Source organism: Fusarium oxysporum, chromosome X (assembly GCF_013085055.1).
Source record: "Fusarium oxysporum Fo47 chromosome X, complete sequence".
NCBI lineage: Eukaryota > Fungi > Ascomycota > Sordariomycetes > Hypocreales > Nectriaceae > Fusarium > Fusarium oxysporum.
The window spans coordinates 251,998-278,647 of NC_072849.1; the positions used below are offsets into that span (position 1 = coordinate 251,998).

A 26,650-nucleotide genomic window follows, 5' to 3' on the forward strand; every position below is an offset into this window, starting at 1 on the left:
TTCTCTTCAACAAGAACCTGGGGAAAAGACAGTGATGATTATAGTCAATGGATAGATGATATATTGCCAAATACTATTCATCGAGATATATCAAGGCCTTGAATGTCCAATCAGCTGAATGTAAGCTCGACTGAATAGGGTAATTAGCCTAAATTCAGCCAGCCTCATTTCGCGCCCATCCCTTATCGATAGCATCAGGTATTCCTCTCCGTCCAAGGTCTCAGCCCATCCAGGAATTTAGTATGAACGTCTCCATCTCCGGTTATTCTCAGCACCTCCTTGTACTCCTTCTCGCCAAGACACTGGAAAAACAGCAAAATACCCGCCCAGATGAAATCAGCATAGCTCACTACATCGCCCAACAAAAACGGCCCAGAAGTATTCTCCTCCAGCAGGGCCGTGATCTCACGCGCGAACGGCTCCGCTCTGTCAAAAGCTCCAGGGGAGTGCTTTTCTCCGTACTCGTAGAGAGGCATGCCGACGTCTTGTAAACGCGTGGCGAGGAAGAAATCGATGCTCTTTTCGCCGATGATGTTTTTGGCGACGCCGGGGACGTAGATTGGAACCATTTCTGTCATGAATTTAATCATTGATGCGCGCAGGCGGTCTTGCATTGGGTTGTTCAGGTGTACACTGGGCTCAGGGTACTTTTCCTCGATGACGTCGGCGATCTTGTAAGAGTCCATTATGTATGAGCCGTCAGGCAATTGAATTGTTGGGCATGTGAAGGGTGCGCCTTGTTCATTTGGGGATACACTGAGTACCGGGCTGTTACTGAAAGCTCAATTGACGCAACTGAGGTTTGTACTTACTGTTCACTAAGGCGCTCCTTGATTTCGGGATATTCAAGCTACATACGTCAGTAAAATTATCATGGAACTGCTCGGAGAACTTGCCCATTCGGTCTTATAATCGAGGCCTTTATAATTGATAAGTAATCTCGCTGCAGCTCATGTTAGTGCCGAACATAGTTTGGTAATTATGGAGACTGACTTCTCCAGGTATTCATCGACCAGCAAACCTGGGGCGACCTGCTGGGGATATCGAAAAATATGATTTTGTTGGTGGACATGCTGCTGTTGGTCTCTGTCTTTCGATATGTGATATGATGTTGGTCTGTCTGTTCAATGCCGATGCAGCCTCACGGGGATAAGTGAGGGAATTCACTGGCTGATAAGGTACCCAGGGATATAAATAGTAACAGGGCCATTATCGTGTGATTAATCAGCAGATCAAACGCGGGCCAATTACACAATGGCATCATATCTTCCCCCCACGCGATGGATGTTAAGGCAATCCTTCAATGCCAAAAACAGCAGGTCAGAACGCTGTGATGTTGTAAAATACAGACAGATTAAGTGTCTCTTTTTAAGTACCTATTAATAGACCAAGGGTTGTAACAACAGTTATCTCACCGTATATTCAAGTCATTAACACTCACTATTTTACTAGTGCTTCTATTACCCTTTGTTTGCATACCTTATCTAATTATTTAGATCAAGCTCGATGCTAGCACAGTGAGCAAGTAGTAGCATGCTCTTATACTTAAAATGGTTTACTCAGAATAATAGGGCTATCTTCATTGGAGTTTTCCAAATTATTCAGCTTCTATTACGATCGCCTGGTAGATTAATACCCACTTCTTCCGTCTTAAAGAGGATTCTGACAACTTCTTCATCAGCAAATTCTATTGCATAAGATAGAGCTGTTCCTCCTGAACTCTGTTCATTTGCATCAAACTGGCTAGTTGCCAAAAGAAGCGTGACCACTTCAGCATGATTATGGACTGTTGCATATGCCAGTGGTGTTAATTCAAGATCGCCTTCTGCATCAGAATCTACTTGGTTTATAGCAAGTAATTTTTCTGTCACAGTTTCGCGTCTAGTTTCAACGGTCTATATGAGCGGTGTCCGATCCAACTTATCAACTATATCTGCTGGTACACCTGTCCGTAAAAAGCTCGCCGCCTACATGGCTAATCCATAGAATGCAGCCTAGTGCAGCCTTGTTACCCAGGGTCACCGATTCTAGGGTACTTCCTCGATCAATTGTTCAGAACAATGGATATGGCGGAACCAGGCCTGTTGGTCCTGCTACTCCTAGTTATATAGCTATATGGGCTTAGCTTCTGAGAGATGAGACTTTTGGACAGTGACGACAACTTTCGAAAGCGTGATTAACCATGGGTAGCGGCACGGAAATACCATAAGTACAAGTCACGACGCTGTCTAAGCTTATAGCCACTCTCTACATAGCAGGATTAGTGAAAATAAGAGATGAAGAGTATATGCAATAGCAAATATCATCTGGAGTAAGAGAGCAAGTAAAAAAAAAATAATAAAATCGTATGTTAACATATTAAATAGGTGAGCATTAATAGGTCTTGACATTCAAGCATCCAGAAGGAGAACAGAGTTATCCGCGCCCTGGCCCTAGGGAGCAGAAAAACTTCTGAACTTCAAACTAGGCGCTGAAAATAATTAAAATAAGGTCCAGTTGGTTTACGATAATCCACCCAAGCCTTTCTATCACTTGGTATCGAATTATGACATTTCTTGCCTCCCATGTAGGGCTATCCCGCGGCCTGGCCTTGGCCTGCCGACGCGCCCCGACCCCTGCAGATCAGATCATGTCTCCATACTTTTGACGCTGTGGTGCAATGAGAAAGCAATCAGAGGCCGCCAAAATTATCGGACCCTGGTTGTGGTGCCTAGAGCACAGCCAGTTACGCGCATTCTGTTACCGCCCGTTTACTAGGTACCCGCCCTGATAGCGGAATCTTCAACTCAATGGCGCCGGCAGTTACTCTAGTTATTCTATGTATGCTGAAGTTACCGATAGAAATGAGAAGATTGTGGTAATCCAGGACTTGAATAATTAGATATAGTGCAATGACTTTGCAGGACTTCAACTCAATATCTGCCCATTGACTTAGTAGGCAGGTAGACAGGACAGGCATAGCCACGCCTTTGCCGCAATTCTGAGACATTTGTGCATGGGGATGCAGGTAGCCTCTCTTGTCACCCATGAAGAAACATGACGTGTGCGTGTTGGTCTTGACCCTGCAAAGGAGTTAAGTAACCCAGGACAGACTGTTGGTCCTGTCAATTCTCATTCCTAATTAATCTCTCAAATCTGTGGCCCGATCATCTGCTACTCTACTACGACGCCCATGACATCGAACCAGACTGAATTCGTTGGATGGACACCATCACCAGACGGAAGAGGCACCTACGATATCATAGTGACATGCCTAGTCACGACATTTTTATGCTGTTGGACCTCGGTTTATCCCAACATTCCCGCGCCGGAAGATGGTTTTTGGAGCTCGATTAGAGATAAACTTGGACTTGCATGCTTGGGATTGCTTGGACCTGAGTTTATTATAGTGTTGGCTATTGGGCAGAAATCTTCAGCTCGGAGATCTGTCGCGGTATGATATTCTCTCATTTTAGACTATTGTTAATGGCAGATAACTGAGCTTCTGTAGAAATTCAAGCAAGCAGGATATACAAAATGGACCATCACGCATGGCTTTTTCGCCGATATGGGTGGATTTGTGCTTTCGGCTAACGGTCTCGAACGACCGATACCTCTTAACGCCGAACAGCTATTTTACCTTATTAAAAAATCGTATGTTAATTACCCTAAGATCAGCGACGGTGAGCTCAAAGATAGGAATAAGTCTGATGGACTAGCAAGGTCAGTGCATTCGTCTCAAACATGCAGTATCTCGCACTGATGCCTCCAGACTTATAACCCTCTGGCAAGGGACTTGGTTCGTCATAACCTTTATCGCGCGACTGATTCAAGGACTTCATGTGACAACCATGGAGCTCACAGCAGTTTCATTTGTTATTATTCTCTTTGGAACAGCATGGTGCTGGAAAGACAAGCCATCTGATGTAGGGACGACAATTACTGTCCCCTGCCTTACCACGATGGAAGACATATTGATACGCGTGAGTAATGGACCCCTTGAGCAGCTTCAACAATCAGACTTACACAGGTATAGGAAGGACGTAGTCCGGATCAGCCATACTACCAAACCCCATTCGACTTTATCAGCAGAGACGAAACAGCATTGAACCTCGCTTGGCAATATTACAACGAACTCTCGCGCAAGATCCTCTTCTCTCCATTCTCACGACGCGTCAAAAAATTCCCATGGGACAGGAATCCCGGCGACATATTCCTCCGTATGGACTTTGATCTAGAACTAGTCGGTGTCGCATTCATCTTCGTCTTCAGCGCCGTCTTCCTAGGTGCATGGAACTTCTCCTTTCCCAGCACCGTAGAAAGAGACTTTTGGCGCGTAGCTAGTGTCTACATGCTAGCTTATGGCATGTTTGGTGCGCTCTGGATGGAATTGTGCATGTGGATCTTCATACCGCAGTATCGACTTGCTGAAGGTCTGGAATTGAGCCTTGTTGAGCAGGACCTAGATCAAAGACCTCATCCGGTGAGAAACTGGCACTATAGGTTCCAGAACTGGAGAAGGAGTCGGTTTAGCAAGATCCGAGGTACCAGAGATTCTGATGGAGAAGGACTGACATCGCAACAACCGAAGAAGGGCATTTTTGCTTTTCTGAGTAGGTCTTATAACATTTCGCAGGGCAACGATCCTCACTTGGGCGTTCAGGTCGGATTTCTGATAGTCACGTCTTTCCTGTGCGCCTCTTACTGTGTGTTTCGGGTATTCATCTTTGTTGAAGATTTCATTGGGTTGAGAGCGCTACCGCAAAGTGCTTACCAAACGGTGGAATGGGCAGAGTTCATCCCTCATATATAGAAGCGGCTCATGTCAGAATTGCGCACCTGACGATACTGAGGATAAATAGACATTGAGTTGCTCCAAATCTAAAGAGTAAATGGTACAGAATTTATATTTTAGTTAAATAAAGCCTGTTAGCAGGACAGCTATAGTCTGAACCATTCATGTCTAAGAACCTCCTCTGCACTAAGCCGTTCTCGAGGATCATACTTGAACAACCGATACAGCAGATCCGCCAACAATTTCTGCTCAGTTTCAGGTGTTTCAAGTGACTGCTTCGGTCCCTCTTTGTACTTCTCACCCGCATCGAAGATCTCGATTGGTTTGCTCAGTGCCACTTCGAGGGACCAGTCCTCTTCATCACGAAGCCATTTCCCATCGGCGTCAAAATACTCTTCGCGTGCCTCCCACTTCGCCCACCACGATTCTGGCAGCTTGCCAAAGAACCTCACTATCTCTGCTAATAGTTCATCTTTGTCGTAGATCATGTAGAACAGCGGAAGTTGTTCTCTAATTTCGAACAGTGTACAGCCAAGAGCCCAGAGATCGCAGGCTGGTCCAATCGCCTCAGGCCACTCCAAGAGAATCTCTGGTGGGAGATAGTTCTCGGGGATACCAAGGTCTTCTGGCGGTGATGAAAACCTGAATGACTCGCCAAAGTCGATGACACAGATCTCTTCTGTTAGGAATTCGTTCCCGAGTCGGGAGATGTCCGCTGGCTGTACAAGGTATCTTGGACTGGATGCTGGGAGTTCTTCTCCAGACTCTGTCTGTACTTGAACTTCCTCAGGCTGCCCTAATTGGGAGAGCAACTCATCCTCAGAGAGGTGATCCAGGTTGCCCAACTTAACTAAAATATTGGATGGGCGAAAGTCTGGTAAAAGCATGTTAGTAGTCGTATTAAAGCTAGACGTAACAGGTATTCTCGGGACTGAACATACCACCGTGACAGATCTGATTCTTGTGTAAGAAGTCTAACGCTTGCGTACTCTGGTAGGCGAATTTCCGTAAGATAGTAGCAGGACCTGTTCCTAAGCGCATCCATAAACGAGGCGACACGCAAGGCCCAAGGGGTAGTAGAGCCAGGCACTGATGGCTTCCATTTGGGCCTTCGATGGAGAATGAATCAAGTGGCGATGCAATGTATTGCGCACCAGGCATGGATTGGTCAAGCTCCGCCAAGCTGAAGTCAAGGATCTCGTCGGACTTCAAGTCACTGACCATGACCTTGAGCGCAACATAACGGGCTTGTAGTGAGTCTCGACAGAGCCACACAGTTCCAAAACCTCCGTGACCAAGTTTGTGAATGACTCGATATCGATCTGAGGGACCGAGGACGTCTCCAATATGAACGGGATGATAACCACCTTCTTGGTATTCCTCTAAGGGTTCAAGACTCTCATTTGAGCCCTGGAGAAAAGTGCCCTGTGAGGTAGCTGGGGCATGGTCAAGATCATGGTAATCAAATGCAATATCATCGTCAAGTTGATCTTGCGTAGGTAACGGGCTATGCGAGCCCTCTGAGCCCATGATTTGGATGCGCGGCAATGGGCGGGAATGTGAATAGCTGCGATTGAATGGGCTCTTTGTGAAAGTTTGAACAAGAAAGTTATTGCGAAATGAAGAGCCCAAAGCTGCAATTGAAAGCCGATGGGGGGCGATGATCAACTGGGCATTGAGAAAGAGTTTGCGGCAGGTCATGTAATGGTTAAGTAATAGCATGCATTTGTGTAGAAGCGAGATAAAATGAGGCGTGAAGGTCAAGCGCAATAAACGACTCCACATGACTAAGCTCCACTCAATTATTGCATATCGAGTAGGCGATTCGCCTACGCTACCTCGCCGTATGCATGTTGGTTCTGCGGTATTAAGAATCGCACATCACCGCCCAGTAGTAATTCAAGTAGACGCGCGCGCTCAAGAATAAGTATCATGATTGGCTATTACGTGTGCCATCACCCAAGAATTTACGCTCTCATGTAACAATGTCTTGACTTTGACAACCAACATACTTTATACCTGGTTGTTGGCACAACGATATCCATGATACTCTGTTTCACCTTGCGGGCGGTAAAAGCCAACATTGATGAGCGATCAATCCTGCATGGCGGGAAATGAAACAAAGCCCTGTAAACCGGCCGCCAGAAGCTCCCATAACCCATTGCCGGGTTGAACAACCAGTTTACAGCCTCCTTTGCTACGCAATGATAACCTCAAGTATACGCATTTCCCTGTAAGCTAGGACTAAAATAACAGGTTGACAGGGCTATATGTTGTTGGTTGACCCCGGCTAAAAGATGATTTCAAGGCTATCACTTGCACTCCAGGACTTGAACAAGAGGCGATTGATACAGACCAGGATGCTCCGTTGTATTTCCTGGCTTTGCAAACCGGCCAACAACATGTTTGTAATACCCAATGGTAAAACGATGCTATACATAGTAATTCACAGTGAACCAACAGCTCTTGGTTATTTCAAGGAATCTATAGAAACTGATTGTCTATAAAACCTGGAGTTCCAATTGCAGTTTCCATACTAACTCCTACTGTATGATTCATCCAATATTCTCAAGACTAAGACGAACAGCATCTTTGTATATTACCTGAACCACCTAGACTACACCAACAAGTCATGCCTTGCCATCCCGGAGACCATGTCCATCGCCAAGTTGGCACCGGCACTACACAAGATCCTCTAGTAAAGAGACTGCTAGTTGTAGCTATGACATGCAGCTGACACTTTCCCAGATCATGTGGCTTGTAGGCCCCCCTCGGAGTCAAACTCGAACTCTTGGCAACGAACAAGTTGCCCGGGACCTGGGACGCGTTGGCTTTACGCATATTTGGATCAGGTATGACACATCCCATAATGCTAGAAAGCATTGAGTTCTGCTATCTGTTTGGACTATGACTAATGTCACCATGACTATTATAGATCATGCGATCATAGAACAACTCGCATATCTGTTGCCACCCGCAGGGGTAGACGTCGTCAGGTAGTACATACGGACAACCACATCACGGTCTATTGTGGAAGATCGAGCAATGCCGATAGACAAGGTGATGTATTTCTTCTCGTAGAGAGAAATGGCACCTGGCGGATTATGCGTGATTCAGAACGCACTTCTACTCAGAACGGAAGACAAGGTCATGGCATCGAGTTATATCCCTATCCTTAGGAAGGACTACTGGCATACACTCAATGCTTTGGCTTGAATGGCAACATGTCGTGATATCGAAAGGACAACTCTTACATAGCATGCAATATCAATCTATTTTAAATGGAAATACCGATGATCACCTTAGAGAGACTCCAGAATCTTCTTGGCCATAGCTTTACCAGCAATTACAGCGCCCTCTATAAACCCAGCCTAATAGCTCGACGCCTTAGTGTGACGGTTAGTTCCCAACTGTGGATAAACTAAGCCGTGCTAGGTTTATTATTAGCAGATTACATAGGGCGTGATACTAAGCTTATTAAGGTATTATATCTCTTAATAGTAGATTTAATATATATTAGGCTTAATTAATATAAAGAAGTTTTATTAATAGCTAGTAAGCTAAAATTTATAAAAGTATAAATAAATATATTTTATATATTAAAGTAATTATATTTAATTAGTAAGGTTATTATAAGATTAATAATAATTTAGGTAAATTAATATTAATTATAATAAATTAGTTTTAATTATAAAGTCTTAATATTAATTTTCTTTAATAAGAGATATAATAATTAATAAAAAATATAAGATATATATAATAAAATTATTAAAGTTATAATATAATTTTTCCTTTCTTTTAGGCTTTATCCTTAAGGCCTAATTAATATATTTTTTTAATAAGTTTAATTTTAATTTTATAATTTCCTTAAGATATTTAATTATATATTTAAAGTTAAAAAAACTTTTATTAAAAATTATAATTCTTTTTATATTCTTATTATAGTATTTAGAAATCTTATTATATCTTATTTTAATTATATTTATTAGAGAATAAAGGATTTTTATATTTTTAATTTTATAAAATTAAGAATTTATAATTCTTATATTAAATCTAAGATATCTTATAATAATTATAGCCTTTTTATTATAATAAATATATTATTTTTATTTATAAAATATTTTATAAATTTTACTAATATAATATTAGCTAAAAAGACTATTAATAAGAAATATTATTTAAAGTAAAAAGAGGAGGTTATTAAGAAGGAATTAATTAATCTTTAAGTAAAGTCTACTTATATTTATAATATAATAAATACTTAATTTATTAAAATTACTTATTTAAGGTATTAATATTATTAGGTTAAGATAAAGGGTTTAAATATAATTTAATATAATTTTAACTTTATAAATATACTTAAAAAGACAAAGTAAAATAAATAAGTTATTCTTAAAAGTATTATAATTAATAGTTCTTTCTAGGATTAATTTATTATAATTAAGTAATTAAAGTAGGATTTTTTAAGCCTTAATACTTTTTTAATTTTTTAATTTTTAATAGAAATTCCTTAGGATATAATAATTAATTCCTAATTATAAATAAACTAAGCTATATTAAGTTTATTATTTATAAATAATATAAGGCATAATACTAAGCTTATTAAGGTATTATATCTCTTAATAGTAAATTTAATATATATTAGGCTTAATTAATATAAAAAAGTTTTATTAATAGCTAGTAAGCTAAAATTTATAAAAATATAAATAAATATATCTTATATACTAAAGTAATTATATTTAATTAGTAAGGTTATTATAAGATTAGTAATAATTTAGGTAGATTAATACTAATTATAATAAATTAATTTTAATTATAAAGTCTTTATATTAATTATCTTTAATAAGAGATATAATAATTAGTAGAAAATATAAGATATATATAATAAAACTATTAGGGTTATAATATTATTATCCTTAAAATTAAGGTAAAGATAAACCTTAGTAAGATATAAGTATAAAAACTTATAATTAACTAAAAGAAAAAGAGAAAGCTCTTATAGTTTTATAATTTTACTTATATTAATACTACTAATAATCCTAAACTTCTAATATTATAACTCCTTAAATCTAAAATACCTTCTTATATAAAATTAAGTAAAATAATAAGTTCTTAGAGTATACTTTTATATTTATTTACTATTAAACTTTATATTATTAATATTAATATTAATTTACTTAATATTAACTTTATATAATTTCTATTAATTACTTTTAATAATTAAACCTATAATTTAGCCTAGCTATTTTTAGCTCTCTAGGATATATTAAATATAAAATTAATTAAAATTATAATATTTAAGCTTTAAAACCAGGGTTTTCTTATTTTATACTTATAACTAATAAGATTATATATATTTTAATTATTTACTTAAACTTAATTATTATAAGCTATTTATCTTTATAAAAAAATACTAGCCTAATTAAAAGTTATATATTAGTTTAAATAAGCCCTTTAGCTATATATAATTTCTAAAAGACTTTAAATTATACTTACCTATATATATCTAAATTTAAAAAGGCTAGGATCCTAAAGAGTAAATATTATATTAAGATTATAGCTATAGGTCCTAGACTAAATGCTATTAAGGTTCTTTAAGATAAAGGTATTTTAACCTTAGGTATTAGCATATTTAGCTTAGCCTAGGCAGTGGTATATAGCCAGGCAGGTTACTTATATATCAGCCTATACTATAACGGTAAGAGAGATTATTCGGTTTATAATGCTCTGGCTGACTTGCTCCAATTTAGAAATGCGAACTCACTTGAACCTGAACATACAGTCCTAATATCACCTGACACAAAATGAAGATTACCCCTCATGTATACTCAGATCCTATTGGTCACCGAGGTGAGCGATATATCATCTAGTTTACTAATAAAGAAACATCAAATCGATGTCAAAGATTGCTCACTATCTTCCTAGCTGCTGCTTCGCCAGCAATCCAAAAGGACGGTTGTATAAAGATCAAGTCACCATGTAGCCGCCATCAACTGGCAATACAACACCGGTGATCCACGGCGACTGTTCGCTTGCGAGAAAAATGGCCGCTTTAGCAACATCCGCTGTCATCCCTAGCGTGCCCCAGGGATGTCGAGCAACAATGGCGGCGCCGAGCGTCTCATCTTGCAGCATCACTCGATCCATCTCGGTCTTGATGACTTCAGAAAGAATTGAAAATTAGTCGATGCAAGTCACGGATACGCGAACAGAAGTGTAAGGAGTCGGGCCCTGGAACTCACAACCGGGACAGATGGCATTGACGTGGATCTTGGAGGGGCCATACTCGCGAGCAATGCACTTTGTCATTTGAACAACTGCAGCTTTAGTGGCGCAGTAGGAAACTATAGAGCAAGGCACATTGGTCAGCACGTTAACACCTTGCCGCTTTGTTAGACTGACTATGCTCAACTTCTGGCTTCAAGCCATACACAGACGCTATATTGATGATCCAGCCCCGTTCTCCTGTTGGCCATGGTGTCTGGCGAAGAAATTGACGGATGGCATATTTGCAGCCCAGGAAGGTCGACCTGGCATTGACTGCCCAGGTAGTATCAAAGGTTGAATCATCGGTATCGGCAACGAGCTTCGGCCCAAGCCTTCCCTGTGACTCGAGTGAGATGCCTGCGTTGTTAACCAGCACATCCAGCCTTCCAAATGCCTCTACTGCTGTATGAATAAGGGATTGGATATCTTCTGAACAAGAAACATCTGTTCGGGTATAGATAGCTTGACCATCTGTCTCATTGTTGATCATGTCAACAGTGGTCGTTGTGGTGCTCGGACTATCAGAGCGGAGATCTGCGCAGACAACTTTCCATCCTAGGTCGCCATAGTTTATAGCTATTGCTCGACCGAGTCCTGAAGATGCACCTGTTACAATTGCAACTTTGTGGTCCATTCTAGGCTGATGAAAGGTGTAAGCGTGATAAAAAAAAACCCAAGAAAAATGCCGACGTGAGCGATAGACTTGATCTTGTCATGCAGCTGCGACTCTATAGAGAGATTTGAGGCAGCATTAATTAAAGCGAGACAGTAATATTTAAGTAGACCAAACCAGTTAACTAATTGCTAAGCGACGAGTATGGATTGTTCTAGCTCACCGCATCTCGCACTTTGATCAGATTAGGAATAGTATTAATCACTTGAATTGTGACCACCCCAAAAACGAAGATATTCAGCTTTCTATTCGCCACGTAATCGGGTTTCGCAATAACACCATATCGAGCTAGTCGGTCAATAAGCTCCGGAACAAGTTGGCCAGGAGTATAAAGTTCTGCAGCACGCGAGACGAAAATAACCATCTACTTGCTCAATCTTGTTATCGCGCTGGCTCCGTTACTTCCTCTTACCGTCTCACGCTACCTCGGCTTTGACACGATTCCTTCTAGTCCCTTCCAGGTCAAGACGTTTGGTTTCTTGGTGATCGTCGGCCTGGATATTTGGATATGGATCATGAATTCAGCGGCAAAGTCGCCCTTGTGACTGGCGCAACAGGGGGCATTGGCTTCGCTTGTGCACGCCTCCTTGCATCAAAGGGCGCCAGTGTCGCTCTTCTGGACCTAGTTGACGCCACAGACCAATCCCAACGATTGAACCAGCTCTACAAGTCTCGAACAATGTCGGTCAAACTCGACATCACTGATAGTGGTGCTGTTGAAGAAGCGGTGGCCATGGTCGTATCGTGGAAAGGGCGCCTTGACTTTGCTGTCAACGCAGCGGGCATATTGCCTGCTGGGGTCAATGTAGATGGCATCGACCCTTTTATCTGGCGTCGCGTGATCGACGTTAACTTGACTGGGACATTTAATTGCATGCAGCACGAGATCCGTACGTTTCTTGAGCTCGGAATTCCAGGCTCCGTCGTCAACGTCTCGTCTGACGCCGGGGCCATTGGCACAGTAGGTTGCGCTGCCTACGTCGCTTCCAAGCATGCAGTCAACGGCCTTACTAAAACGGCGGCACTTGAATACGCAAGAAAGGGCATCTGTGTCAATGCTGTAGCGCCTGGGAATATCGACACGCCCATGCTGAGCCGGCTTGGTATGTCGGCTGAGGCACTGGGACACGCGACACAGCCTTCAGGGAAATTGGGAAAGGCCGGTGATGTGGCCGATTTGATTGTATTCTTGCTTTCTGAGCGAGCCGGGTTCATGAATGGGTCTATTGTAGCCATTGATGGTGGCACTACAAGTGCGGGCTACTCCAACGGCGATGCATCACAGGTATTTAAGGCAGTACAGTGAGAAAGCCACCGCACAACCGTTATAGACTTAAGACACCGTCTTACGAGGAGTCAAAACTGATACTTGAATACGTAAACCTAAACTATTTTAAAGTGAGACGAGAACAAGGCAAAGAATATGAGTTATTTCAATATCTCTCGAAAAGTCACGGCTACGAGTTGAGACTGGGTTGCGCTTAAAGGAAAAAGCGAACGTAGTTTGAAGGATACCCCGATAGTGAATGATGACATCATAGCAGAGTGGTGCTATAGATGGCCTCTTGATATTGAATGAGCGAAGTCCTTGATTTGCCGGAACAAGTATAGACACTCGAGTCTGTTTTCAAAGATAACAGACCTCAACAGAGTAGGGAAGGGACAAGTCTTCCACCTCCACCGACAAGGCAGGTTCTGAAATGGGATTATGCGATGCCAAGATTATATTTCAGCACCTCCGTTGTAAACGTTGCCCATTCTATTCTATAGTAAGGAACGTCTGTCAGCAACCAGCCAAACCTCATTCAATCGTACTGCTCTGGCTCAGGGGTCTCATATTCTTTGCGGCCGAATGCAACCCAGTATAACAAAGCATACAATGAAACTCCTACAATTACACAAGACACGTAGTTCATCAACCCTGCTTGAACCGGGATGAACGAAGGGAAGCAATAGAAAACAAGTGCAATCGCAGTCCAAAGCAAGACAACGATATTCGACACCAGACCAAGCCTGGGATACCAGAAGGGGCCTGGGGTGATGTTCGACCGGCCATACCATAAGAGGCACGCGATGCAGGTAGAGTAGGTTATATACTGTAGGAGGATACCGCCGGAAACCAGAGAATTGAAAGCAAGCTGCGAACCCATGTAGATGCAACCAAGGACAGAAGTCCAGCAACAAGACCAGATATGTGCAAAGACTGGAGTACCATAGGGCTCAGGGGCAATCTGAGAAAGATATCGATGAAATGGAAATCCCTTGTCTTTGCTGAATGCCCAAGCAATGCGTGACTGCCAAGTATGGATGCCGATTATAGCGCCTGCAGCAGATATCAACACCAGGCTCTGCAATCCCAGCGCTGCAGCAGTGTTGTGTTTGAACGCCTCTTGAAAGACCTGCAGCGACGGCGTGCCTGAGCTGGCAATGTCACTGACCGAGGGAGCCGACAAGAAGAGCGCAAGGATTATAGGAAGTCCAGTGGCGCTGCCAAGGGCCACTGTCACCAGGAGAGCTTGAGGTATGTTTTTCCGAGGATTCGGAATCTCGTCAGCGAGATGTACTGTGGCATCGAGACAGGAGAAGGCCCAGTTAGGGGCGTTGAGCCCGATCAAAAAGGCCACACCATTCGACCAGCCCGAGATGTTGTATAGATTGACAAAGAGATTATCTGCAGATTGCTTGTGTGGACTCGCAGCCAGAATGCCGACAAATACAATTATCACGGTGCAGACGGTGAAGACGAGGAGGAAACGGCTGACCCAAGGGAGAACACGTTCAAAGCAATTGAAGGTGAACGCCAGCAGGTTCAGAACCTGAAACCCCACGAACCCCATCCAAGGTTTATAATTGAAGTCTGGATGTGTCACAGACACCATGGCAAAGATTGAGGTAGGCACGGCGAGGCAGACTGAAGCACTGGTGCATACAGCCCCAGCCCATCCTATAATGCCAGTGATATAAGAGAGAAAGCGTCTGTGTTTTGGAGGAGCTAGAACAGCAACCCAGAAGTATTGACCCCCCGAGTGAGGTAGAGCCGATGCAAGCTCACCCAGGCTGATGGCAACGCATACAGCGATGACTGCCATGACTAGGAAGCCGTAGATGAAAAGCGGGGGACCTCCGAGAGCGACGCCGCTGGCGAGACCCACGATGAGGGTGATGGCTGTATTGGTAATCGAGTGACCGATGCCCATGGCCGTCCAGACGGTGAACGGCTTCTGATGCAGCTGAGTGTGCGATCCATCCATGATGGAGATGCTTGGCGCCTGGTGCAGCTGGCTGAGCTGTTGGCTCTTTCGTTCCTTTGAAGGGGCTTCTGTTTCCATTGTATCGCCGCTATCGCGTAAGTAGAGAAGAAAGAATCGGTATGCAGTGCGAAATAGGAGTTATGAAGAATAAAGATATCAGAGGTTGTTGGTAGACAGACCTATGGCAAGGCTATGCTATGTATGATTGGAAAGCATCGTGTTTAAATAGACCATCTCAGGGTGTTAACTAGGTATATAAGTATCTGGTGGTTAAACTTTGAACTGCTAACAAAGGAGATTGGGCTACCAGGATTGAGCTGAGAGGAATCGAGGGGCTCGCCAGTTGCTACAATCCCGTAAGCCACGATAGTCTATTATCGGGTGCATCGGGGAAGATATTGGGGAAAGCCTGGAGTCGGACATCCTTGACACCGATCGCTTGTTATTGGCTGGAGATTGTGGCGGCTCGTGGCCGTTGGGCTAGCGGAAAGTTTCGTCGCTCAGGGTTGGACAAGAAATAGTACCTAGCTCAGACCCACGCTATGGAGAGGCTCGCACATTGTCCAAATTAGGATAAGACGATGACCCATCGCCAGGGATCAACATCGTGGACATATGAGTCTAGAATTTGTTCGCATTTGTTCCAAAACAGTCAACTTTATAGGCATCTTGGAATGGTCAGAATGATGAGCGACTTCCGAACCATCCGGGTTAAATAAGTAGTCTTGTTTGTTCGACGTCAAGTCACCAAACCCCTATCCCAACATTCACCTGTATTCGATTACGCCGTAGTCAATCAACAATCACGATCAAAATGTCGTTCGTTGCCTCCCAGGAACAAGTCCGCGCCTTTGAAGAATTTTCTTCCAGTCCATCTTTCTCCCAAGAAGCCATCGTTGTCGACTTCACCACCACCCCTGAATATGTCCGCAGCGTCCTGCCACCCGGTCTGGAGCCCGGCGACACCCCTACCGGACATATACTCATGGCTACTATGGAGAGCAAGTTGTGCGGAGAGTTTGACTGCGCTATTGTGAGCCTCGACGTCAAATTCCGTGGCAAGGCCGGCACCTTTATGCTCGAGATCATCATCAGCAACGACCTTCCCGTCACCTGGGGTCGCGAAGTCTGGGGCGAGGCCAAGAAGACTGGCACTTGTCGACTCTGGCGATCTGGAGACTGGCGTTATGCCTATGCTGAGCGCAATGGCGTTCGCCTTATAGAGATCCAAGCCAAGTTCGGCCAAGATCTCGCGTCGGGCATTCGCGACTCGGTCAACTTTGAGATCAAAGCATATCCCCACGCTCAAGGCAGGGGCCTCCAATGGGAGCCTCTTGTCAGCACCCTCCAAGTTCGCGAACACGATGTCCACCACTCTGTTGGCGATGGCCGTCTGGTCATTCGAGGTACCACTGCCGACCCCCTGCACAGCATTCCAATCGAATCGGTCGGCCATTTCAAGTACACCACTGGTCGGGCGGATTACACTGTCGTGTCTGTCGACGAACTTGGCGTTGGTCAGGCCTATCTACCACATCTGATAGGTCGTCACTACGAAGATGTTCGAGTTCACAAGGTGGGAGCTGAATGGACTGGGCTCAGGGACGAGGAGGTAGAGGCAGAGTCATTCCCTGTACGGAGGTTCAACACACCGGGATTCAAGAACTTGAAGTAGATATCAAGGGAATCAAAGTATTTATTTGAGTCACGGTCGTGGGAACTATACAACCGTGCTATATATGAGAGCTATGCTTCCTTGACTGAGCCTTCATACCGCACAAGTAAAGGAACAAGTCTTATGTAGGAGAAAAACAGCCCCCAAGAAATAAACACTAGACTTTGAGATTTATCGGCGCCTACTCTGACATAGCAAGTAGGCATTGTAATCAATCGAGCTACGTGAGGTATGGCGTAAGGTTCGTAACCAGCAGAGATGGAGTACCTACCTATTTTGGTATAGCCTCTGTCATTTTCTACACGGTAGAATAGTATGTGTTACACACCAGCTGGCAAAGGAGCGGAAATCGGGATAATGACAGCTACGGACTCTCCGGATTGTCCCTCATGGTATTTTGCTTACAAACAAGTACAATGAACCGCATCTTTCGCCGTGTGAGTTGTAAGAAAGATGTACTAGCTACATACTATCAAAATTTATAAAACTGCCAAAGACCTTCCTTGATGTAACATGACCTCTAGCCAGGACACAACGATTCCCATTTCTCTTAACTCCCAGATCTCTCTTACAAGCTCGAGCCCACGGTTATACGTCTGAACTCGAGTGAATCGAGTTAGTCTCTGGAATGTGATTTCTACTAATGCTCGCTCCTCCTCAAATGACGAGGGCAATTCGGGTCCGGCAATGGTAAGCAGAGGCCCTACCCAGTTCAATAGAGGGTGGCCATCGGGAATACATCTCAGAACGCCCATCGACTCGAGTACCATATCAATCAAATGCATGTCGGTCGTAGTTCCTATTCCTCCCAATTGAGTTGCGTTGGCCTGGTAAAGCATAATAAGGCCAATCTTTCGATAGCCTTCAGATAGCTGTAAAAGTATTTCCTGATGGCTGATGGTGGTTGGAGGTGTCCACTTATACAACCGTGTTTCTATGTCACGGAAAGTCGACATGCAGATCGACTTGGAGTCAAGGACTGATCTGAAATAACGGCCTGCCTCTGAGATGAGGGGACAAAGAGTGCTCGAGACGCCAGTGACAGGATGGATGAGAGAGTCGAATGGCGGCCTTTGCATTGCATTCAGGACTGAAGCAGTAGACCCGTACGAATCCCCGGTTGGCACCAAGAAAGATGTGAAAGCCTCACAGTAAAGATAAAGACCAAAGAGATAAAAGGCAAACGGATCTGTGGGTGCCGAGTCTGCGAGCGACTCGATAGTGTTGCTGATGCCACTTATGAACATGATGCCGGCATCGTTTCCCATTGGATCAAGCCAAGCTGAGGAAACAAATAGGATAAGAGAGGAGAGAATGGTTGTACGAAAGAGGGTCTGCTGCTTCGTTTGCGATGTCTGCAGTCTGTCTATTTCGTTCTGCAGCGACGAGATGGCCAGCCCCCTTGTCTGCAGGGCTAATGCCAGCTTATCCGGTTGAAAATAGTGCTGATGCGCTTCCGAAACGCTCTCTAGCGTGTGTCTCAGGGCTTTGGAATGTCGCAGCCAGCCGGAAAGCGCATACGAGAGGGGATTCGTAGGCGGGTAGAAGATGGCCATGGACAAGCAAGCGCTGTCATACCAATGCCTAAGAGTTGCGTTTTCTAGAGCGCTGGGGGCCGAGGGTATCCGCTCGTTGGACACCCACGGCCTCTCGATCTGCCAGGTATCGTGGCTGAAGTTTCCAGTGCACGTGTCTTTGCGTTGTAAACAGCGTGTGCAGATGGGTTGTCTCTCGTCGCATTTGACCTTGCGACGTTTGCACTGCTCGCAACCACTACGAGACTTTGTCCTTGGCTTCTTGGACGCCTGCATGGTCTTGGAGGAGCGGTGTCTGTCTGATGAGGCCTCCGAATGACGAAGGGCATTATTGGTTGTGCTGGAGAATTTGGTGCGGGGTAGTACAGCTTTTAACTTAGATGGTTCAGTACTTACTTAGCCATACTCAGTGGAGGCCAATAGTGAGAGAAGCTAACAGAGACCTCTGCTTCAACAACCCGGTTGCCCGCCTCATTCATCAAGAACTTGAAGACAAAGCGCATTGTTGCCATTTCAGCTGCAACGGCACTCATTGCTACCGGTATTGGATAGAAAGGTTATTGAGACCTTTCAACGCAACGCAGTGGTTGAGAAACACGTTGCAATATAGTGCATGATAGCGAACCTTTTTATCATTACAAGTGAAATGCAGACTGCAACTGTGCAGTCAAGCTTCTCCGGTTACTGAGGAACTCGAACAACTTTTGAATTGAAGTAATGGAAACGCAGGCCTTCTTGGCACAGGATGAAGATGCGGAATTTGTCAAGCTCAATTGATTTGTATGCAGTATTGGGGAGGATATGTTGATCACTGAGGGGTTGATGTTTTCAGTGGAGTGAGACGAGCGAAACCATTGGATAGTGCTTGACCCGCCCTGTAACATATTGACAGCTGTAACCCCGCCTTTTCGGAGTCCGCCGAAGGTTGTTATCTGCCATATCTTATCAGCAGCATTTAAACCAGCAACAAAACTCAAGGACAACAAAGCAGAGCATCACAAGACAAACATACAACAATCCAATTACTTCAAAATGGATAGCGATCTAAAATATCTCCTCTCTCTCCAAGCCGTCCGAGACCAAGCGTCCAAGGTCTTCGAATCAGCGAAGCAAGGGAACCTGAAGCACTTCGACTATGACGAAGTCCGTATGGGAGCGGTTGCTGACTATGTGTCCAAAGTCATTGACGTGAGCAATACCATGAGCACCAAAAATGCACCAGGGCTGGTATTGACAACTCTCTAGCGTGACTTCGGCCCTGATAAATACGACACCATTCCTCCTCACGGTCGCTGGCAGCATTTCGAGGTTGGAGACGTCGCACGCGTCGATGCCCTCGTGAAGCGATGGTCCAGCGAAGATGGCGTTGACCAGACTGAAATCACTCGACGCTTGGTCGACTTATTCTTTGTGTCGGTTCTTCTCGATGCGGGAGCTGGCGATGTTTGGCGGTTTAAAGAGCCTGAGACTGGACAGGTCGTTGTTAGAAGTGAAGGTATTGCTGTGGCGTCGCTTCATATGTTTACAGCTGGATCTTTTAGCTCTGACAGTTCTCTGAAGGAGAAGGTCGATGGTATGTTTTATGCAAGGTTCCTGTTTTCTTGGGCTAATTGGCTGTTGTAGCGAAGGGATTGATTGAGCTGCAAGACAGCAACTTTGAACAGCACTTCCAGGTGTCGGCTGGGAATCCTATGGTAGGAGTGTCATCGCGAGTGAAGTTGCTTCAAGCTGTTGGCTCCAACTTGTTGAAGCATCCTGCAGTATTCGGCAAGCTCGGCCGTCCAGGAAACCTAGTTGGTAAGTAACCACAAATAGGCGGTGAGCGTATTTAAGGCTGACGCGGTCCTACAGACTACCTCACATCAAAGGCCTCTGGTTCCAAGACTCTTGACTACGAACAGCTTTGGTTCTGTTTACAGGACCTCCTCATTCCGTCATGGCCCGGAAACCGCACCGTTTTCAACGGTCATCCCATCGGAGACGCATGGCCTCTTGAAGTACTGGCTGAAATCGCAGATAGGAAGGGCGATAAAGACCCCAAGAGAAAAATTCAGCCGTTCCACAAGCTCACACAATGGCTGGCCTATTCACTCTCCGTCATCTTTGAGAGACAATTGGGTTTCACCTGGAAGAACATGCATCTTGGCACTGGACTGCCTGAATACAGAAATGGCGGACTGTTTGTTGATCTCGGGGTCCTGAAGCTGAAGCCTGACGACTTGAGAGCTGGAAAGGAAAGTTCGGGACAAGAACTTCCGCAGTTTGAAGCCTCTGACGATGTGATTGTTGAGTGGCGTGCTCTGACTGTCGCGCTGCTGGATGAGCTGCACAAGATGCTCAAGGAGAAGTATGAACCTCGTGGAGTCAGTTTGAGTCTTCTTCAGATGTTGGAGGCGGGAAGTTGGAAGTCTGGACGGCTTTTGGCTGCGGAGCTGCGACCTGATACCAAGTGCAGTCCGATTCTGGTCATTAGTGATGGCACGCTATACTAGTACTGGTCATCTAAAGACAGTCTGCCCAGTTTAACTACGTGTAGCTAGGAAATAAAATGGCTCCTGATGAAAATCCATTCACTCTTGTAGATGATCACCTATGCAGTTGCTCAGAAGCCATGATAAATCATAGCGGAGAGGTCCGTCGGACGTGGCCGGGGCCCGCTCAACGTCTGCCGATGAAACGCTCATAGGGGAGAAGACCTAATTGAAGGAGCATACAAATATCTCTTCGAAGACTTTCTAAATAAAGGTGTGCTCCACTAGAAACTCTACACGCAAAAACTGCTTAGACATACTATGGGGATTTAATCCATTAGCACCCCCAAGCCAATTGATCAGCTAAAGATGACATTCATGCTTTAACATACCTTCTGATGATATGATCTATGAAAAAAGTTCAAGTCAAGCCACACTGTGGATCAGAGGAAGCTGGTGTTTAGCCTAAATTGTAATTTCGAAGGCCACTTCAACCAAAAGACTACAGTGTGCCCCATCCTCAAGCGATAAGTTTCTCCCTCTTTGGGGATAGGTATAAGCGCAGAACCAACCCTCAGATAATTCAGTTGATTCCCAAAGTAAGCATTTTTCTGTACTCTTATTCATCAATCGCCAGCCAGATATTACGTTATTTAGATAGGCCATGTCAATATCCCGCCAAAGTACATTTAGCCAACACTGCAGATGTAACAAAATAGTTTTAATACACTTTCAGGCAGCATAAACATCTTTACAACTTTGTCGTTACCCAATAAGAAGTAAATGAGCTGTGTAAAGAACTAAGTTACGCCTTGGTTGAACTGCCCAATGGCAGTCTTTACGACCAAGACGAGAAACGTTATATCAACCTTTAAGGTTGCTTTATCACGTCAGCCACCCCAGTATGAGTCGAAGTCTCCTCTCTTATTGCACCAAGCCATTGACTGATTTTTCTTATAAGACTTCAAAAGCACACGGTGCTTGTCCTGTTCACCAGCTTTCCTTCCTCACCACATTTCTTCCATTCCCCATAATGTCGCAGCAACAAGAGTTCACTCCTCTGCGGCTCGACCGCTTTGGCAGTCTCCCAGTGGAGATTCACGTCAAAATCATGAGGCTACTTACCACCAACGGTTTATTGTCACTCATAAGAGCTTCGCCTGTATCATGGCGGCGATTTCGAGGGGATCACGCGTTTATACTAGAGTCCCACCTCACACGGACCTACGACTTTTATGGCCACCCAGCATGCATTCGACTCCTCATGCCTCTTACTCTTCTTCGAGTACTGCGAGCCCAACTCCGAGGGAACCCCAGAGCAGAGGTTGAGAAAAAGCTTGACCCTTGTTCTTACGTCACTTCTATCTCAGCACTTTGTGGAGTTGCCATTCGATTGGGAATCGAACCTACCCATCTTGGTAATGGCTACGGACTTTATACCAGAAATGCGGGATGTATTCAGGGGGTGGAAAGGCATATTCTACCATCATGAGCGAGACCTCAGTAAACTGCCTCGACGGCAGACTTGGATATTTGTCGAATCATTTCTACGATATGAATGCTTTTACAATCTATCTTACCACCCAGAAGGCTTCCTGTTTCGAAACATGTTTAACTCTAAGCATTTTATCTTGAAACCTTTCCTTAGTAACAACAAGGCTTTTCCGAGAGACTTGCGTGCTTCGATTGAAGCTGAAGCTAGGATCATAGACGTCTACACTGGGCACCTCTTCACCGACTGGCGTGTCTCACCGATGCTTATTTACAGCTTTAATATACCGCATTACTTTGTACAGTGGTTTACATCGATTCTCAAGTCTGTGGATGAGTCATTTCTTTCAAAGGTGCCCAAGACGACAAAATATCGAAAGAGGCGATCAGTGACGACGAAGCGATCTCAAATACTGCGGTTCGTTCAGCGAAAGGATATCGAAAATGAGTATTTCTCTTATCATGTCGCTCTGCAGGGAAACGTTTTACTCAGCCATCTCTTAAGTCTCAACCATTGGGCGCGGAACAATTACGTCGTAAGAGCATATTCTTTGATTCTCACCTCTCAGCCCGATTCTGAACCAATCTACCCACTTGACTTAGAGGAAATGATATGCATTGTGAGAAACTGGCGTTGGGAGTGATTCTATCCCTACGATCAAACCCACGGCTTGGATTCGCCCATGGATCTTAATGCCTGATCAAATACAGTGGTCTAGCTTCAAGAAGTACTGCAAGGATCAGAGCATTTCGTACCTTTTGATCTTTGATGACCAGCCTCTGCATAAAACACGAGTTTTGGGGATCTATTAATGCAAGACGCTACGGTAGTCTACCCGCTATCATTCCTATCAGTGCGATGGTCGCTTAAAGGCTGGCCGAAGGGTAAGGTTTGTGGTGGATATGAGACGAACAATGAGGAGGGAACATCAAGTCCTTTTCATGGTAATGATTATTCAAAGGAGTTCTTAGAATCTGGCTATCTTAGTAACTGGTCAACAGACAATAGATTATCGGTCTCGGATAGCCTTTTTAAACAAATAAAAAGATGAGTACGCGACATCGGATAAGTTTATAATACAGGATTTATAGCACACAACCATAATAGAGGGTATGTAGATCAAGCTCGGGTCTGCTTGATAGTAATCTTCTCGCCACAAGGTACAGTAAACTTGTCGCCCTTGACAACCTTCCCGTTCACCTTGATAACACTCTTCTCGAGAGGAGTAGGTAAAGGTCGAGGAAGATAGACAGTACCATTCGTGTTGCCATTCTTGGGCCCATGAACAGTCATCTGCAGAAGGCCAGACTTGAACTTCCAATCAACCTCGACGTTTCCATGCTCAGTCGGAACACGTCCCTTAGCCCACTCCAGACCCAGAGTCAGAGGCTTGACATTCCACTTCTTGTAACCAGGTTCGACGGCCTGAACACCAAGGACATGTCGGCTCAGCTCGGCAGTAGGTCCAGAAGCCCAACCGTGGCAGAGAGAGGTAATTCTTCCCAGGCCAGGTGTACCATCGGGGTCAAGAGTCTCCCAGAAGCAGTTGGTGTAGTTGGCGTGTGCAGGGTTTGCCATGGGAGCCCAAAGACTCTTCAACAAACGTCGGACAATCACATCATCGTCGGACTCGAAAGCTGCGCGGAGATGGTAGGCGGAAGAGTAAGGGCTGATCTTCTGAGCGAAGCCGGATTTGGCCGTAGCGTTGCTGAAGGCTAGAGGTCCAGCCTTGAGCTGAAGTTCCTTATCGAGAGTGGACAGCAGAAAGGTAGCTGAGATGTTGTGGCTCTGGGGAATGCCAGCGAGGATAGCAAGGGCGTTGGCGTCTTGGGCAAAACCAGTAGTGATCTTATTGGACAGGACATAAGCTTGAAGGCTATCGTTCCACAGGTTAGAGTGAATGGCCTTGCGCAGGTTGTCGAGGCGAGTCTGGTAGACAGTGGTGTTGACACCAGCGTCCTTCAGGAGAGCATGGGTCTGCTGCAAGCTGTAGGCATAGAGCGCGTTGAACTTGGAGCTCGCGCCGGTCTGGGGAGGATCGTAGTAGTTCCAATCTCCAGTGAATGCAGGGTTATCTAGCGTGAAGAGACCGTTCTTCGACTGGGAGTGCGCCCAGTCCAGCATAGCCGTGGTGCGAGGAGCCCACTCCTTAGCAAACTTCTTGTCGCCCAAAACCTCGTAATTCTTAGCAAGTGCGTTGAGGAAGTTGAACGAGTAGCCAATAAGACCAGTGATGTTGACGTCCAGGAGTTCCTTGAGGGGCTCCTGCTGGATCTTGGCGGTCGGGATGAAGAATCCGGGCGTAGCCTGATAAGAACCCAGGAGGTCGAGAGAGCCCTCAACAAAAGACTTGCCGTAGGTGCTGGCATAGGTCGAGCCAAGTGCGACGTCTAGGTCGCCGGTGTATGCAATTCGGTCGCGTCTCGAGCCATCAACAATAGTATCGGCGGGGTTCGTTCCCATGAAGAAGTCCTTCAAGAACCTAGGATCCGTCAGGTTGTTCTTGTAGATCTCAGTACCATCGAGAGTCGCTGCCTTGAGGTTACGGAAGTAGGCGGAGTGACCGAGAGGAGCACCGAGACCGAAAGAGCCGTAGAACTTGTCTGTCTGGCTGAAGTCGAGAACAGTCTTGTTGTTGACGAGAATGGAAATCTCGGTCATGTTCACCTTGGCATGTACAGAGATCCACTCGCCGAGCTTTGCATCAGCAGAAGATGGGATTGAACCGGACTTTGAAGCACCTGTTGCCGTGACCTTTCCAGTCTTGACGTCGCAAGTAACCACGATGGCTTCGTTGAGAGTGTTCGACAGAACGGAGAAACTGAACTCCCCAGTAACAGGCTTGACCTGGAAATCAAGCTGGTAGGTAGTCAACTGAGCGGCCGCAGCACTACCCAGCGCTTGAGGCGCAGAACTTTCAACAAGAGATCCTTCCTTAGAAACCTGCCAGAAGTCGGGGATAGTGTCCTTAGGAATCTCGGTGAGCTGAGCGGTCCTAGCACCCGTGAGCCAGATGCGGTTAAAGTCCTCGTCAGAGCATTCGAAGCCTCCGGGAAGCTTGGTGAGGGGCGTGGTGTGAACGGTTGGTTTCACACCTACCTTTCTGAGACGCAGCTCTCCATGCGAAGAAAGGTTCAGTTTCTGGTAGCGGAAAGCTCCCTGGACAAGACGATTGTTGACAGTCTCGCGTTTCGAGATGTTGTATCGGTTCACACGGTAGGTATCCATGGCAGCAGCCAAAGGAAGAGGTCCATCACTCTGAGAAGATTAGAGTTAGTCTGTTAATACAATATCTAAGCGCTGCATTTACCTACCTGGTAGTTGCTAAAAGCGAACTTGGACTCTGCATAGGTGAGCTCAAAAGTCGAGGTATCACCAGAGGCAGAGACAACCTCAAAGGTAGGATGACCCTCGACATTCTCGCCGTAATCGAGGATCATGATATCAGGCTTCTTTCCATCAGAAGAAAGGGACACAGTTCCTTTGGAACCGTAGACGACTGCACTCTTGTCCGCCCTCGCAACAGGTCCAGCCAGGGCCGAACCTGCTACAAGCAGCAGCGACGCTGTAGCTTGGAGAAGCATTAAGAAGTATTTATCTTAAAAGGCGAATAACAGAAAGAAAATAGTAAAATGAAAGATAGTAGTTGAGATATTAGATAAAGAAATGTTTAATGAATGGTGTTGTATTAGATCTAATTACCAGAGTGATTGCCTTTACTTATAACTAAACTTGTATGCGCACATCGGTATTACATCTTCCATCTCTAGACATTTTTTGCATGATGTAATGAGCCACTGTACGGAGTAAACCGAGCCCTTTCATTTAAGCTCTGACCGTTCTGGTGGAGGGCTAAGAAGTGTGTCTTGTGAACGAGGTTTTCGCAAAGAGCGAGGTTCGTTGCTGAAATATTGAACGAGGAACGAGGTTCGCTCACTTAGTCAAAACCTAAACTAAGTGGGGCTAGCAGATTTTTACCGTCTTCTGGTCGAGTCTTGAGTCAGTTTCCATTTTTCCAGATCTCGTTACTGATTTTTCGTTGCTGAGTCAATTGGCCATGTATGTTTGGTATGCGATTTCCGAAATTATGGTAATTTGTATTGTCGAGAATTCGTAAGTCGGACCCTTATTTCACATGATTGCTTTCAGCATGCATTGTCAGTGAACTTGTGCTCAATCGGTCTTTAGCTCAGATCAAATCAGCACTAACTCCAATGTCTCCAACTCCGGTCTCAAGGTTCTAAGCCACAGCTCCCCGAGGGCAGGATCAGCGGAGGCCTTACGAATTCTCGGTCTTTTCCCCTCCGCCCCTCATGATTCGTTACCAAAGTCGCTCCCCTACACAGAGCGAGGTTTGCTCAGCCCGCCAAGGTGTCATGTGTTGCGTGTCATATCTCGGTGTTTTAGCTTTGACCGCCGTCTTCAAACAGTGCCAAGTTGTCCACCTAAATTAGTCTACAATAGCCCCTTGGCCCTCTGCCGTACCCCGTAGCTCCCCGCTCGTCATATATT

The 26,650-nt window shown here is 44.9% G+C and overlaps 10 protein-coding genes across 10 annotated transcripts; 4 read left to right on the top strand and 6 right to left on the bottom strand.

Moving 5' to 3' along the window:
- Nucleotides 1-48: 48 nt before the first annotated feature.
- On the bottom strand, nucleotides 49-1,140 carry FOBCDRAFT_232124 (uncharacterized protein). The gene is made up of 4 exons (XM_031190893.3): nucleotides 994-1,140; nucleotides 897-943; nucleotides 813-850; nucleotides 49-756 (listed from the first exon to the last, which is right to left on the bottom strand). Exons 1-4 carry the CDS (start codon nucleotides 1,070-1,072, stop codon nucleotides 195-197), a joined length of 726 nt encoding a protein of 241 aa, XP_031032124.3. The 5' UTR covers nucleotides 1,073-1,140; the 3' UTR covers nucleotides 49-194.
- A 2,000-nt stretch (nucleotides 1,141-3,140) lies between these two features.
- FOBCDRAFT_190427 (uncharacterized protein) lies at nucleotides 3,141-4,792 on the top strand (the record flags this gene model as incomplete). Its single annotated transcript, XM_031190894.3, has 4 exons — nucleotides 3,141-3,433; nucleotides 3,491-3,702; nucleotides 3,752-3,962; nucleotides 4,016-4,792. The coding sequence occupies exons 1-4, from the start codon at nucleotides 3,173-3,175 to the stop codon at nucleotides 4,790-4,792; spliced, it is 1,461 nt and encodes a 486-aa protein (XP_031032125.3). The 5' UTR covers nucleotides 3,141-3,172.
- Nucleotides 4,793-4,920: 128 nt separating this feature from the next.
- On the bottom strand, nucleotides 4,921-6,493 carry FOBCDRAFT_285051 (kinase-like domain-containing protein; the record flags this gene model as incomplete). The annotated part of the gene is made up of 2 exons (XM_031190895.3): nucleotides 5,716-6,493; nucleotides 4,921-5,648 (listed from the first exon to the last, which is right to left on the bottom strand). Exons 1-2 carry the CDS (start codon nucleotides 6,473-6,475, stop codon nucleotides 4,921-4,923), a joined length of 1,488 nt encoding a protein of 495 aa, XP_031032126.3. The 5' UTR covers nucleotides 6,476-6,493.
- A 4,189-nt stretch (nucleotides 6,494-10,682) lies between these two features.
- FOBCDRAFT_264525 (uncharacterized protein) lies at nucleotides 10,683-11,675 on the bottom strand (the record flags this gene model as incomplete). The annotated part of the gene is made up of 3 exons (XM_031190896.3): nucleotides 10,683-10,935; nucleotides 11,017-11,118; nucleotides 11,177-11,675. 3 exons carry the CDS (start codon nucleotides 11,673-11,675, stop codon nucleotides 10,742-10,744), a joined length of 795 nt encoding a protein of 264 aa, XP_031032127.2. The 3' UTR covers nucleotides 10,683-10,741.
- A 547-nt stretch (nucleotides 11,676-12,222) lies between these two features.
- Nucleotides 12,223-13,020, top strand: FOBCDRAFT_279887 (short-chain dehydrogenase/reductase SDR; the record flags this gene model as incomplete). Its single annotated transcript, XM_031190897.2, has 1 exon — nucleotides 12,223-13,020. One exon carries the CDS (start codon nucleotides 12,223-12,225, stop codon nucleotides 13,018-13,020), a length of 798 nt encoding a protein of 265 aa, XP_031032128.2.
- Nucleotides 13,021-13,519: 499 nt separating this feature from the next.
- On the bottom strand, nucleotides 13,520-15,043 carry FOBCDRAFT_244028 (amino acid/polyamine transporter I; the record flags this gene model as incomplete). Its single annotated transcript, XM_059610575.1, has 2 exons — nucleotides 13,520-13,602; nucleotides 13,723-15,043. 2 exons carry the CDS (start codon nucleotides 15,041-15,043, stop codon nucleotides 13,520-13,522), a joined length of 1,404 nt encoding a protein of 467 aa, XP_059465947.1.
- Nucleotides 15,044-15,779: 736 nt separating this feature from the next.
- On the top strand, nucleotides 15,780-16,635 carry FOBCDRAFT_244029 (uncharacterized protein; the record flags this gene model as incomplete). The annotated part of the gene is made up of 2 exons (XM_059610576.1): nucleotides 15,780-16,588; nucleotides 16,629-16,635. The coding sequence occupies 2 exons, from the start codon at nucleotides 15,780-15,782 to the stop codon at nucleotides 16,633-16,635; spliced, it is 816 nt and encodes a 271-aa protein (XP_059465948.1).
- A 380-nt stretch (nucleotides 16,636-17,015) lies between these two features.
- FOBCDRAFT_232128 (fungal-specific transcription factor domain-containing protein) lies at nucleotides 17,016-18,607 on the bottom strand. The gene has a single exon (XM_059609885.1). It carries the CDS (start codon nucleotides 18,449-18,451, stop codon nucleotides 17,120-17,122), a length of 1,332 nt encoding a protein of 443 aa, XP_059465949.1. The 5' UTR covers nucleotides 18,452-18,607; the 3' UTR covers nucleotides 17,016-17,119.
- A 517-nt stretch (nucleotides 18,608-19,124) lies between these two features.
- Nucleotides 19,125-20,740, top strand: FOBCDRAFT_323359 (uncharacterized protein). The gene is made up of 4 exons (XM_031190901.3): nucleotides 19,125-19,363; nucleotides 19,421-19,748; nucleotides 19,799-19,972; nucleotides 20,027-20,740. The coding sequence occupies exons 1-4, from the start codon at nucleotides 19,208-19,210 to the stop codon at nucleotides 20,665-20,667; spliced, it is 1,299 nt and encodes a 432-aa protein (XP_031032132.2). The 5' UTR covers nucleotides 19,125-19,207; the 3' UTR covers nucleotides 20,668-20,740.
- Nucleotides 20,741-23,257: 2,517 nt separating this feature from the next.
- FOBCDRAFT_206993 (Six-hairpin glycosidase-like protein) lies at nucleotides 23,258-25,722 on the bottom strand (the record flags this gene model as incomplete). The annotated part of the gene is made up of 2 exons (XM_031190903.2): nucleotides 23,258-25,396; nucleotides 25,453-25,722. 2 exons carry the CDS (start codon nucleotides 25,720-25,722, stop codon nucleotides 23,258-23,260), a joined length of 2,409 nt encoding a protein of 802 aa, XP_031032134.2.
- Between the last annotated feature and the right edge of the window lie 928 nt (nucleotides 25,723-26,650).

Coding starts and splice junctions, on each gene's coding strand:
- FOBCDRAFT_232124 (XM_031190893.3), bottom strand. CDS start 1,072: ATGTCCACCAACAAAATCATATTTTTCGATATCCCCAGCAGGTCGCCC. Junction 851..896: donor TCGATTATAAGACCGAATGG/GCAAGTTCTCCG, acceptor TGACGTATGTAG/CTTGAATATCCCGAAATCAA. Junction 757..812: donor AAGGAGCGCCTTAGTGAACA/GTAAGTACAAAC, acceptor CCCGGTACTCAG/TGTATCCCCAAATGAACAAG.
- FOBCDRAFT_232128 (XM_059609885.1), bottom strand. CDS start 18,451: ATGCAGGCGTCCAAGAAGCCAAGGACAAAGTCTCGTAGTGGTTGCGAG.
- FOBCDRAFT_323359 (XM_031190901.3), top strand. CDS start 19,208: ATGGATAGCGATCTAAAATATCTCCTCTCTCTCCAAGCCGTCCGAGAC. Junction 19,364..19,420: donor ATGTGTCCAAAGTCATTGAC/GTGAGCAATACC, acceptor ACAACTCTCTAG/CGTGACTTCGGCCCTGATAA. Junction 19,973..20,026: donor CCGTCCAGGAAACCTAGTTG/GTAAGTAACCAC, acceptor GCGGTCCTACAG/ACTACCTCACATCAAAGGCC.